The sequence below is a fragment of the Lineus longissimus genome, chromosome 10 (genome assembly GCF_910592395.1).
Source record: "Lineus longissimus chromosome 10, tnLinLong1.2, whole genome shotgun sequence".
In the NCBI taxonomy this organism is placed as follows: domain Eukaryota; kingdom Metazoa; phylum Nemertea; class Pilidiophora; order Heteronemertea; family Lineidae; genus Lineus; species Lineus longissimus.
In genome coordinates, this window is record NC_088317.1 from 13,644,673 (window position 1) to 13,657,301 (window position 12,629).

A 12,629-nucleotide genomic window follows, 5' to 3' on the forward strand; every position below is an offset into this window, starting at 1 on the left:
ACATGGGCACTTACGATACTTGATACGCAACATGGTCACTTACGATACTTGATACGCAACATGGGCACTTACGATACTTGATACACAACATGGGCACTTACGATACTTGATACGCAACATGGGCACTTCCAATACTTGATACCCAACATGGGCACTTACGATACTTGATACGCAACATGGGCACTTCCGATACTTGATACGCAACATGGGCACTTCAAATACTTGATACGCAACATGGGCACTTTCGATACTTGAAACACAACATGGGCACTTCCGCTACTTGATACACAACATGGGCACTTCCGATATTTGATACACAACATGGGCACTTCCGATATTTGATACACAACATGGGCACTTCCGATACTTGATACACAACATGGGCCCTTCCAATACTTGATACACAACATGGGCACAGAATTGACATATAAATGCCATTTCTTACCGAAGCAGTATGTATAATGAGGAACATGCACAACAAAACCTGCCAATAGGGGGCCCTGCAGGCAAGTGGACCATGGTTGTAATGAGAAAGCCATTTCCCGGGTCAATGATTATTGAATATTTTAACCCTTAATTCCTCTACATTGGGAAATAGCACCGAAAATGTTGTCCAATTGGTCCTTAATTCTAATTTTGATGAGTTTTAGGGAGAAAATCAACAAAACTTAATTTCAATAGAAAATGCACTGGAAGTGTACCTTTTAGTACTGGTGCTGCCATCTGCCTTTTTTAGTTCTGCAGGTTCCTCATTGTGTTCAATCAAATGGGAATGTGCCAAAAAACGAAATGGCATCGAGCATCAAATGTAATTTGATGCAACAGGTCATACAAAATTTAATACAATGGCTAATATTTATAAAGACTAGTAAATGCTTTTACCACAGTTTTCTACAGAGATGGCTAGCGTAAATGTACATGAAGTTTAAAGTAAAAGCATTTACTTGTCTTTTATAAATATCAGCCATTGCCTGGTGCCTGGTGCTTCATTGGACTATCAAGACTGCATCATTTGATTTTAGCTATACTCGTTCTCTGGGAGAGTATGGTGCTGTGGTGTGGCAAATGGACGACTGTAGGCTCTTTGGTTCAAGTATTATAAGTTCAGATCTATACTTGGTTCAAGCTAACCGTCATAACTTTAGAATGATCAACAGTAATGAGGAACCTGCAGAACTAAAAGTCCCGATGGCAGCACCAGTACTAAAAGGTACACTTCCAGTGCATTTTCAATTAAATTCAGTTTTGTTGATTTTCTCCCTCACAAAATTCTCATCAAAATTAGAATTAATGACCAATAAAACAACATTTTTGGTGCTATTTCCCCATTTAAAGTAATTAAGGGTTGAAATATTCAATAATCATTGACCTGGGAAATGACTTTCTCATTGCAACCATGGTCCACTTGCCTGCAGGGCCCCCTATTGGCAGGTTTTGTTGTGCGGGTTCCTCATTGTTCGCCCACACCCCAATCACTTTCCCACTTAACAGTACAATAAATGGTTTACCTTATGAACTGCCTGCAGAGAGATGGCCAGAGTTTCTAGACTCACAAGGGATGACTTCACCTTTACATCATCAACAACCTGCAATATATAACTGACATGAGTACTTTTATTTGTTCTTATTTCTTGTTTGCTCTTTTCGATAGTTTTGCATATGATTACCATTTCAATGAAAAATGTAAAACATTTTCAATCTTTCTTTTACTTAAAATGAAACCACAAATTGAATCTGGGCAGAAACGTTGTCATCTGAGGTTGTTATATGAGGAAGCACACCTTGAGTTGTTCAGATCAACTGGAATTCTTTCAGCATAAACTCACCCGCCCAATGAAGAGCAGCAAGCTGTTGGCCCCAGCCTCCCTTAGGTGACTCTTAATCAGAATCTGCATCAACTCCTTCAAGGCATCAACAAATGCCCTCCCTTCTTTAACATCTGTATCACATAGCTGTCCCAAATCATAGAGTTGCGTAATGAGCATCTTGAGAGAGGAGGCCATGGGGCTGGGAGGTCCCCCAGCCATGAGGGCACGTAACAGCTCCAGGCATCGTGTGGTCAAGTCCATGGGGACCGATCCATCGTCGCGTCTCATCCCCATGAGAACAGCGAGTAATCCAACAATGCATTGCAGGCTCTCGTTCGTGCGGTAAGATTCTAATGGTTGCCAGCTCAATGCCTGAAAGATATGCAAAATCAAGAACTGTAAATCGGGATACATTAACATGACTTTTATTTTTTGGTTTTACGCATTAAGGCCACATTTTTTTCATTTGTTGGATTACGACTCCGCCTGGGGTCATTTTCCTGACGGCCGTTCTTGAAACACTTTTTTTCTCCTGCGACCATAAAATCGAGAGAAATGAAGAAAAGAAATTCCCGACGACCAATTTCAACCAATTTTTATTTTTTGGGTCCCCTTATATGATCTGAGACTAAAATTAATAAAAAGTAAGCATGTTTTTATTTTTTATTTCCCAGCTCCACATAGATTTTGAGTCTGATGGAAAAAAATGTATTCCCGCCCCACATTGGTTTTTTAATTTCTGCCCCACCCACATGGCTTTTGACTCTAAAGCTTCGAAATCCAACAAAACAAATCAAAATGTGTGGCCTAACAATCGCAAAAATATGGCCGTGAAAAGATGCTAATAATGGTGTCACACAGTGGAGAAAATCAGGGAACCTCAATACCTACGTTGGTTGTCAGAGTGGTGCTGTCGGAGTGGTGCTGTCGGAGTGGCACAGTGGAAACATCGGTGCCTGTCACCTCTGAGGTCCCGGGTTCGATTCCCGGTCAGTCCCGGTGCACTCATGTGATAGAGAGGGTGACTCTCTCCAACAGCGTAGGTCTCCTCCGGGGTCTCTGGTTTCCTCCTACTTACATTACAATTGCCCTAAATTGTTTATAGAACTGATAATGTCCCAGTTGACATTCAGCTCTCAACTCAATATCTATACCTCAGTTGGTAGAGCAGTGGACCGGCAATCCAAAAATATGTGGTTCAAATCCCAGTCAAAACAAAAGAATTTTCCTGTACTTTGTATTCATTCAACCTGTAATGAGTAAGGTAGAATGGGGTAACTGCAGCCCTGGTTTAATTTTAGCCCTGCCTATGATATTGATTGATATCCCCATGCATTAAACAATGCAGGGGCTACAAATAAACCGGGGCTACAATTACCCCATTCTTACCCTACATCTTGTGGTCATAAATGGCCATAATTTTCTGGCAGTAAAATTTACTTGTACTCAACTGGTAGTCAATAAATGGCCTACCTTTCTTACCCAAATACTCACATATTGGTACGCATATGAAACAGACCGCCACATTACCTTCAGACATTGTAGTAACTCATCCAAGACCAGAGCCTTTACAGAGACGTAGGGTGAGATGGCATTAGCAACAAAACGCTCAAATAATTCCCCCCAATCTTCCGTCTTTACGTGACCACCTGCTGGTGTTGTTTGTAACAAATTAAGAATCAATTCGAACGAGGAAGCTTCACTTTTCCGCTTTTTCTTGGGTCTAGAAAATATAAGCAAAATTATGGTAATACGAAACCGATAAAAAAAACTTAGGGTTGAAGAGAAATATGTTAAAGGGGGACTATAGGCAGGAGCAGAGGGGCTTATTCGGCCATCTTTAGGTGACTTTTATACACAGTAATGGCCCTGGGTCATGTCAGATTCCGCATGAAATATATTCCTCGTACAGGTGTGAATCATTTCAACGTACTGTGAGATGTGAGAGACCCCTATTGGCAACTTTGTGTGACTTTATCTTGCCAGCTTAGCTGCTGCCTATATTGTCCCTTTAAGACTTACAGAAAGACCCAACCTAGATGACTGAAAAAAGATAATCTTCATTTATTATTCACGAAGCGCTCTACGTTATTTATCAACTTGACTCTGTCCAGTTTGTTGTTGTCATTGTTACTACGGTGACAGCAGGCTTCGGACATCAGCTTTCGAAGCAGGTTGTCCACATTTCTGCAATGAAGTGACTAAATGACTATGATCATTAGTTATGTATCATTATCAAGAGCAAGATTTGAATATTTATATATATATCTGAATTTGTGAAGTGTCCCACGGAGGGTTATTTCAGCTTTAACACCCCTTGTTATGTAGAATACACCATGGTTAAGCAAGTTCAAGAATATTATAACAATCGTTTTTCATTACAACACAGAAATCAAGGCAACCACAATGACATACATGTGATCAGTTTGATTACTAGAAAAAAATAACCCTTTTGCTGCGGATGACGTGCCTAACACGTCATGTACATGGTCCCATGTCATGTTGGTGACGTGCCTAACACGTCATGTACATGGTCCCATGTCATGTTGGTGACGTGCCTAACACGTCATGTACATGGTCCCATGTCATGTTGGTGACGTGCCTAACACGTCATGTACAGTCCTTCAAAAAAGTAAATGGACACACAAAAATCAAATTTTCTTGAAAACGGCTGGTGATAAATCGATGCGGTTTGCTGCATTTGATAGGGCATTTAGTTGTGCATCATGATATCTACCACTTGGAAATTTGCTATTTTACCTATAAGTCAATTTTTTCGATTTATGAAAGGTCCCAAAATCAACTTTTTTATCACGCATTTTTTGGGGGCAAATTTTATATTGACTGGAAGCTTCTGTTGAGTTATGAGTGAATATCTAAGAAATTCCACAGTTTTCACTTGAATCTGCAACTTATTAACCCATTTGTGCAAAAGGGTTTTGTTACCCGGTCTTCTACTGCGGAGATGCCCCCTTGATATTATTCACCTGGCCCAGACAACCGGAATCATGTCACCATTTCAATGGCCTTGTTTAATATGCCTATGAATAGCTCTCCCAGGCCTGGATTTGGCAGCTGGACAATGGGTTCACCAATATTACTTTACCCTCGCGTTTACAATACATCAATGTTAACAACATTTCCACCCCCATTCAAAACCTCAGCCAATAAGGAATTAACACTCAGGCTGCATGTTGAAACTGACATAATTGGCTATGGTCGACTTCTCCAAAGTAATTCCAAAGTCAATAAACAAGGTGCAAAATTTTGACATAAAATGCTGTTTTCCCACCAATTAACACAAGATATTTTCATCACCTTGATGGGGACGTGGGTTTTTCATCATGGTGATTCATCCTATCAAGAAAAAGTACGAAAAAAATCGGAAACGAAAAAGTTGATTTTGGGGCCTTTTGTAAATCAATAAAAGTCGGTATTAGATAAAATGGCTAATTTCTATGTGGTAGATACCATGATGCACAACTAAATGTCCTATCAAATGCAGCAAACCGAATCGATTTATCACCAGCCGTTTTCAAGAAAATTTGATTTTTGTGTGTCCATTTACTTTTTTGAAGGACTGTACATGGTCCCATGTCATGCAGGTGAAGTGCCTAACACGTCATGTACATGGTCCCATGTCATGTTGGTGACGTGCCTAACACGTCATGTACATGGTCCCATGTCATGTTGGTGACGTGCCTAACACGTCATGTACATGGTCCCATGTCATGTTGGTGACGTGCCTAACACGTCATGTACATGGTCCCATGTCATGTTGGTGACGTGCCTAACACGTCATGTACATGGTCCCATGTCATGTTAGTGACGTGCCTAACACGTCATGTACATGGTCCCATGTCATGCAGGTGACGTGCCTAACACGTCATGTACATGGTCCCATGTCATGTTGGTGACGTGCAAAGCACGTCATGCCCTACTTAAAATACTTATTCACCAGCACTTGGTCTCAACCAATCTTGACACTAGAGGCGCTGATTTCGTTCATCACAACGCCTCTAGAACTAGTAAGTTGCCACCATCTTGAAAAGTAGTATCGCCGATGTAGATCAGGAAAGAATCTTTCTTATTGCTGTGAGGCTATCTCATCACCACAAAGCCCGCGAAAATGATTGCTGCACTACGCTGCGTATGTAGTTCTCAATACATTCATCTTAAAACCCACTAGCAAGTGTCAAATTTTATTTATAAAGATCATATTTTGTTATTTTTTAATAAAATATAACTTTTTATGAGAGAAAGTGGCACTAATTCGGCCTGAGTAAGATTTACAGTCTGAACTGGCGACAGAGTTTATGACGTAGGATTGTCAAACCCTGAATCTCAGGATGCTGACATCCATGATGGCGGCAATTGATCAATTCCAGTGTCTGACCAATTGATCAATTCCAGAGTCTGAAATTTTTTAATTTCGGCACTTGGGCGATTTTGGGTCTCAACCTCTCTAAATATGCCAAACACACTCGGGAATAATTCGTTTCATCCTGACAGTATAGATGGCGACACTTTCGAATAGTTTCGACTGTTGAGTTAAAAGTTAGCTCCACTGTTTATCATTGGTATCGACTGTCAGCAAATGGTGGCACTGGCTGAAAAATGGTTGTCGCAGCAAAAGGGTTTAATGCGACAAAGCTTACCTCTCCTGGCCGACACCTCCCAACTTGAATTCCAGTTGTCACATTATGGCCCAACAATAGAACCGCTACCCTGCGAACTCGAAACTGCTAAGTTTTGCCAATGTCAGCTTCTTCCCGTCTTAGGTTTTTACCGGGCCGTTCGAAACTCCCCATTTTTATAAGCGTTTCACTACAGGTTTCCTTTAGGTAGAAATAGCATCAAGGACCAACTGCATGAAAATATTTCTACCTGATAACTAACTTTGAAATTCCAACAATATACTGATATTGTGAGAACTTTTCACCTCAGGTATTAGCTGGATGCAGTGACCTTCAGGTAAAATGCTGTTTTAATTCTCGAGATGCTAGCATACAACATTCTACACATGCCAGAGTTATTGACAAATGATGACATCCACTACTGAAATGGATTCGATTGACCTGAGTTGCATCTTGCTGAGGCGCTGAAAACTCAAAACCATGCAGATGAAGACTCATCCCAGTGTTGAAATGATGCCACGTCTCTGCAAACATTAGCAAACCAATTGCAGATATACAGGGTGTCCCAAAAACTTTACACCAAAGCATTTTCAGAGCTGTATATAAGTTTCTATTGTATACAATGTATATAATATACATGTATTACACAGTGGTTTGTTTCTTGGCCTTCTGCATTCATACTTGGCACAGGAAGCACTTCTTCGGTGACAATGCACTTGAGAATGTTTTATAGTCCTCTTATTCCTAATTGTCTCACATGTAGCTAATAGTCGTACTTCCACCTATCAAATCCCTGTGTCTTTTGCGCTTACACCTATGAATTGCCATGTCTAAATAGACCCGTGTGTCAAATCCCCGTGTCTATTAGCCCCATCGAGCTCGATGGAACACGGGGTTTTATGATAGGTGGAAAGTACAATTTAAGTTTTATAGTCTCAGTTTGATTTCTCATTGTCTTAATAGGGCCGTTATGACGACAGGCGAAAAGACCGCATTCGGATCGAATCTGGATGAATCCGGATTAAAACCACCCAAGGCGATGGTACCTTTTTAGTCCGGATGCAACCACATTGATCCGGATCTTTTTGCGTTTACACGACGAAAAATTAATCCGGATTCGGGACGCATCCGGATTTTTTCGCGTCGTCTAAACGGCCCTATTGTCTTACTGGTCATAGCAAACTTGTCTAATTCATTGTATTTTTATCAATGTAAAGTGCCATGAAATTGTTTTACATATAGCCCTATATAACTTGTATAATAATAATAATGATAATGAGTAGATGGACATGGACATGAACAAATGATAGTTCAAGATTTCACCCAGGTTGGTTGAGAAAAAAACTGTACAGAGCGAAGTGCCTAATTTCAATGCACTGCACCAATGTACACAAATACACAAAAAAATTGTTGTCATCATGGTTACTAAAATTTTAAAATCCTGTTAGATCTCGGTTTTGATGTATGTCTCGTAATGACGTTATAGTATGAACATCAAACCAGACCAGACCAATACCATATCACATTCATGTGCGTTCACACGGCCGACCAATGTTGACCAATGTGAATCGGTCTAGATTGGTTGGGTTCCGTGTCTTCAAACGGCCCTATTGACTTCATATCTTTGTTCAACGTTAACGTTTGTTCAACTGCTAGAGCAGAATGGCAGGGTGCCGCATCCCGCCCTGTCGCCCTATTTTCACCTATTATGATTATCATGATTAGAAGAAGTGGTCTGACACCTAATAAAAGGCATACATGTGTTTTAAAATGCACGATTGGCTCCATAAAATCACTTTTGTACCTTAGAACTATAAAAATTGTTGACTTTTCAAATAAAAGCAGAATTTGCCGCGATGAAAAATGCCCTTTTTTGGCTGAAAATTGCTCCTGCCTTTTCAGAGTCTGAAATTGCCTTGCCTTTTTGAAATCCTGGCTAAAACACTATCAACTCATACAAATGTCTAGACAGTCATTAGAGTCATTTTTCCCACGCCATGGCACATATCGACCAATCATAAAAAAACACAGGGTACAAAGTCACCAATTGATTTACACATCTGTTTTATACATAAATCATCATTTATATTGCATCATATCATTTGTCATTCTTTCCCATGAATGCATTTATGGTTTTCCATGCATTGGAATATAAAGTTTGAAAATACACTTGAAGCAATCAAACCAACTTGGACAACAGACTATAAGCCAGCAAGCAATTACATGACTAACATTGCGCTACATTATGTCGCAATGTTGTGAGAAGATGGTGTGCGTATTAACGTCATGACATAATTGTGGCGATATAATGCACAAAGTAGCCACCTGCGGTCTCTCGTGGGTTTCTGGGCCAAGACAACCACTCGAGATATTTCCACTCACGAAACACATGAGTGTCGTTTTCTGTTTATGACTAGACATGCCACTACTGGTTTTTTTTTTAAGGATTTGTAGCTCGAATCATTGCCAATTTCACTCCCGTAAATCCAAGACCAAAAGTGCACCTTGCGTCCCAATGACATGAAATCCACGGCCGCAATGACGCGATGATGTTACCAAAACAGCGACAACAATGTACCCCCGACCCCCATTGTCAAGCCCTCAACAATGACGCGTGTCGTCACAAAGACTGTCCACCGCGTCACAGAGTTCACCCGTGTGATCTGGGAAAATACCACATGGCTGGGTGGCACGCTTGACAACCCACAGAAACAATCGAATAAAGTTGTTTAGCCAAGTCTGAAGTCGGTTTTAATGATGTTCAACCGAAAGATCATCAAAAGATCTAAGGTTTGGTGTGATTTTCTGCCGTGATTTGTATCAGATTTGATTTTGAGACGGGTTTTCGCAAAACCTCGATGACGTCTTGGTATGTGATAAAATATCGCATAACGTTAGGCTTTCCCGGGCTGCGGAGTCCAGCATCAGAGATGGTCAATCAGTTAGATTATTGACATACATGACTTAAATGTTATCTCCACCGTTCATGAGCGAGGAAGCACTGACACCATTCATTATATATCGGATAAAAATGTCAAAATAAGAGTCATGGTATAAATGTATTGTAATGCAATGTAAATAGCTAATCTATACAGTGCAATAGAAGAATGAATTTCGTTTAATGCTCCTGGAAAAGATGACTTGTCTTGGTCATGGTGATGAACACTCACCTATTCCAAAGTCACATCAAGAGTTTTGTCAATACACAATCTCCGGATTTTGGATTCTAGAGTTCTGTGTCTCCCTCGTATGTTACGCCGATCTGCTGACGTATTTCATCAGTGATTGAAGCGATCATGAGAGACTCCTCCAGCGTTATCAGGTGACACTCCGTCTGGCCATTCATGATACATTCCCGTGCCGTTTCAGCAACATAGCACAAGCCAGACACCATGGAATAAGTGGTTGGCCGCCCGTCAGTGTGGGTTGGAGAAGGAATGGGGACCTCTACGCGACCTGAGGGCCTCACCAGAACAGACGGGCCAGTAAACACAGCCGGTAATTCAAGTTTGCCCTCTGTGCCATAAATGGTCGCCGAGTTAGTTCCTCGATAGCGCAGGTCTAGCGTAAAGGTACACAAGCGTCCGGCGCTGAATTTCATACAGACAGACGTTCCAACATCGACACCTTCCTCACTGAGATGACCAACAGCTTTCACCTCTTCAGGCCGTTCCTTGAACGCCAACAGTGCCAGTTGAATGCAGTAGACAGCAAGGCCAAGAGTAGCTCCTCCGCCATTTGCCCTGTACTTCCATTTGGACTCATCTTTTTTAGAAATACAGAGATGCGCACTGACCATCATAGGTTCTCCAATCGTGCCACTGTCTAGCTCACCACACAACAGTTTGTAGATTGGGAAGCAACGACCCCTAACACACTCCATCAAGAAGAGATTCTTCGACCGAGCTAAATCGACCAGCTCCTGCACTTGCTTGCGATTCAGCGCCATTGGTTTCTCACACAAGACATGTTTCCCCAAATTCAACATCATCTTGGTTGCCTCGTAATGATAAGGGATGATAACACCAATGTAAACCACATCTATGCAATTATCGGTTGCGAGTTCTTGATAAGACCCGTAAGCCGTCACTATCTTGTGCTTGTCAGCAAATTCCTGGGCGCGAAGTTGATTCCGTGCGGCTACACTCACAACCTGATGTTCTGCAGCAGGCAGGACACTCACACCAATCACAAAATCATTGGAAACTTTCCCTGCTCCACAGATGCCCCAACGCAGCTTCATTGGGAATCAAAACAACGTCGAATGGTACAGTGCAAATGGTTCACAGGTTCACAAATACACCGGTACACAAGTACACCACCTCAAGTGGACAGTCGGAATCAGTGACCGAGTCAAATATCCTTGGAGTTATATTCCAATAGTTGTTCACGAAGCTACAAAAGCAAATTTCCTAAGAGCAATACCAAGCTCTTCCTGTACACCAGTCACTATTAAAGCAATAGCAGAATGATCAAGTTAGGTTATTGTTTTCAGTTTTAGCCACCTGGTGCCAATATCAGGAATTAACCTGGAGGGAAATGTTTCAAGTTTCAGGTTGATAGCTCTAGTAGTTACAAAACGTACCTTGTCAATGGACGAGGAAGACGACAATGATGATCGACAGACACTGAACCATAGAATAAGCTCCCCTGTCAGAAGTGAGCTGAAATGGCTTCTCATGCAAAATCCCCTTGAAAGTCACAGATATAATGCAGAGGCAAAGATTTTGAAATCCTTTTAGTCCACTTGCCAAAGGAAGTAAAAAGCACACCTATTTCATCGGAATGCAGCAATACTGATGAGCAAGAGACAAGTGCTACATGTACCTTTACTGCTGCATGGTGCCAAAACTATTACCATTACTGGCAGGTGATTTCACTTATTTAACCAACTCTGGTTTAGACTGGCTGAATAATGCAACAATCAATACAGGTAGCTGCAGGTGTAATGTGCCAGTCTGACAGGCCTTTTGTTGAAAACCAGCTGGGTGAGTAAATATATGATTAAGAACAGTAAAAAAAATTTCGCAACATATTATGATAGTTTTTCCAATAACATTTATATTGTGTGCTTTAGACATAAAGCTCTCCGTGAAGAGGACCTGCATCGCTGCTGCATCCCCTATCAGCAGGTCACATCGTGTCCAGTGATTTCAGAAGTCTATAGTGCACATGAAGATGGGTTTGTATTTATTATAGGCAATGTCATTCCAGAGGTGTGGAACTAGTGTTTGTTTGGTGTATTTATCATTCATGTAAATGCTAATTTGAGAGTACAGTAGAACCTCCCTTAGCGGACACCTCTGCCAGGCGGACACCTCTACATTACAGACACGTCCGGACAGTCCCGATTTTTTCTGAGTCATTTCCAATAACAAAAACCTCTGTACGGCGGACACCTCTCTACTCCGAATTGCGGACAGGGCGATGGCCAATTTTTGGTCCAATTCCCTCCCAATTACGGACAGTAGGCAAAAACAATGGTTTCCCACAAATAATGTACACTACCCTCAAAATGTCAAAATGTCACAGTAGAACGAACCTCTCTATTAAGGACACTGTCGGGACTGACAACTGCTGTCCTTAATAGAGAGGTGTGCTGATTAGAGAGGTCAAATTGAATGATAACAACCAATTTGGGACCAAAGCTAGTGTCCTAATAGGGAGGTTGTCCTTCATAGACAGGTGTCCGCTAAGAGAGGTTCCACTGTATTTCAAAGAGTTTAACCACAAAACATATTCATCCTTTGATTTATAATGGCTTCCATTAAAAAAATTGGTTGATATGATACCTTTTAGTATTTCCCGTCACGAAGGTGGTCAATGGGAAATAACACAGTCTTTCCTCTGACTTGATGTATCAATCACAAGCATGACCTATTGTCTGATCCGAAGGACAACAGAGCCATTCCACTGGATGTATCAACGAAATGATAACAAGAGGCCCAAGGGCCTGGCGCTCAGCTGAAATGGATAGGTGAAGGCAAGGGCCAAGTGTGTGTCGGTAACGTTATTATGAGGCAACGTGAAGCTATAATGTCTAGCACGCAGAAGTGCTGATGCGAAAGACCTTCTTGCTATATCAGTGCATGCTGAAGTACTGAGTTGACGTCACCCTGGTATTATGACGTAAAGTCATTTCTATTGCCGTTGCAGTAGTGGGGTGTGTGATGACGTCAAGGAG

General features: G+C 41.4%; 1 protein-coding gene across 1 annotated transcript in view; it reads right to left on the reverse strand.

The window, feature by feature from the left end:
• The window catches only part of LOC135494515 (unhealthy ribosome biogenesis protein 2 homolog), a 58,607-nt gene that overhangs the window by 9,598 nt on the left and 36,380 nt on the right, over window positions 1-12,629 (reverse strand). The window contains exons 13-15 of the mRNA XM_064782560.1: window positions 3,339-3,531; window positions 1,827-2,180; window positions 1,509-1,586 (exon numbers count right to left, since the gene is read on the reverse strand). Coding sequence (XP_064638630.1) covers window positions 1,509-1,586; window positions 1,827-2,180; window positions 3,339-3,531 — 625 coding nt within the window. The remainder of the gene's footprint in view (window positions 1-1,508; window positions 1,587-1,826; window positions 2,181-3,338; window positions 3,532-12,629) is intronic.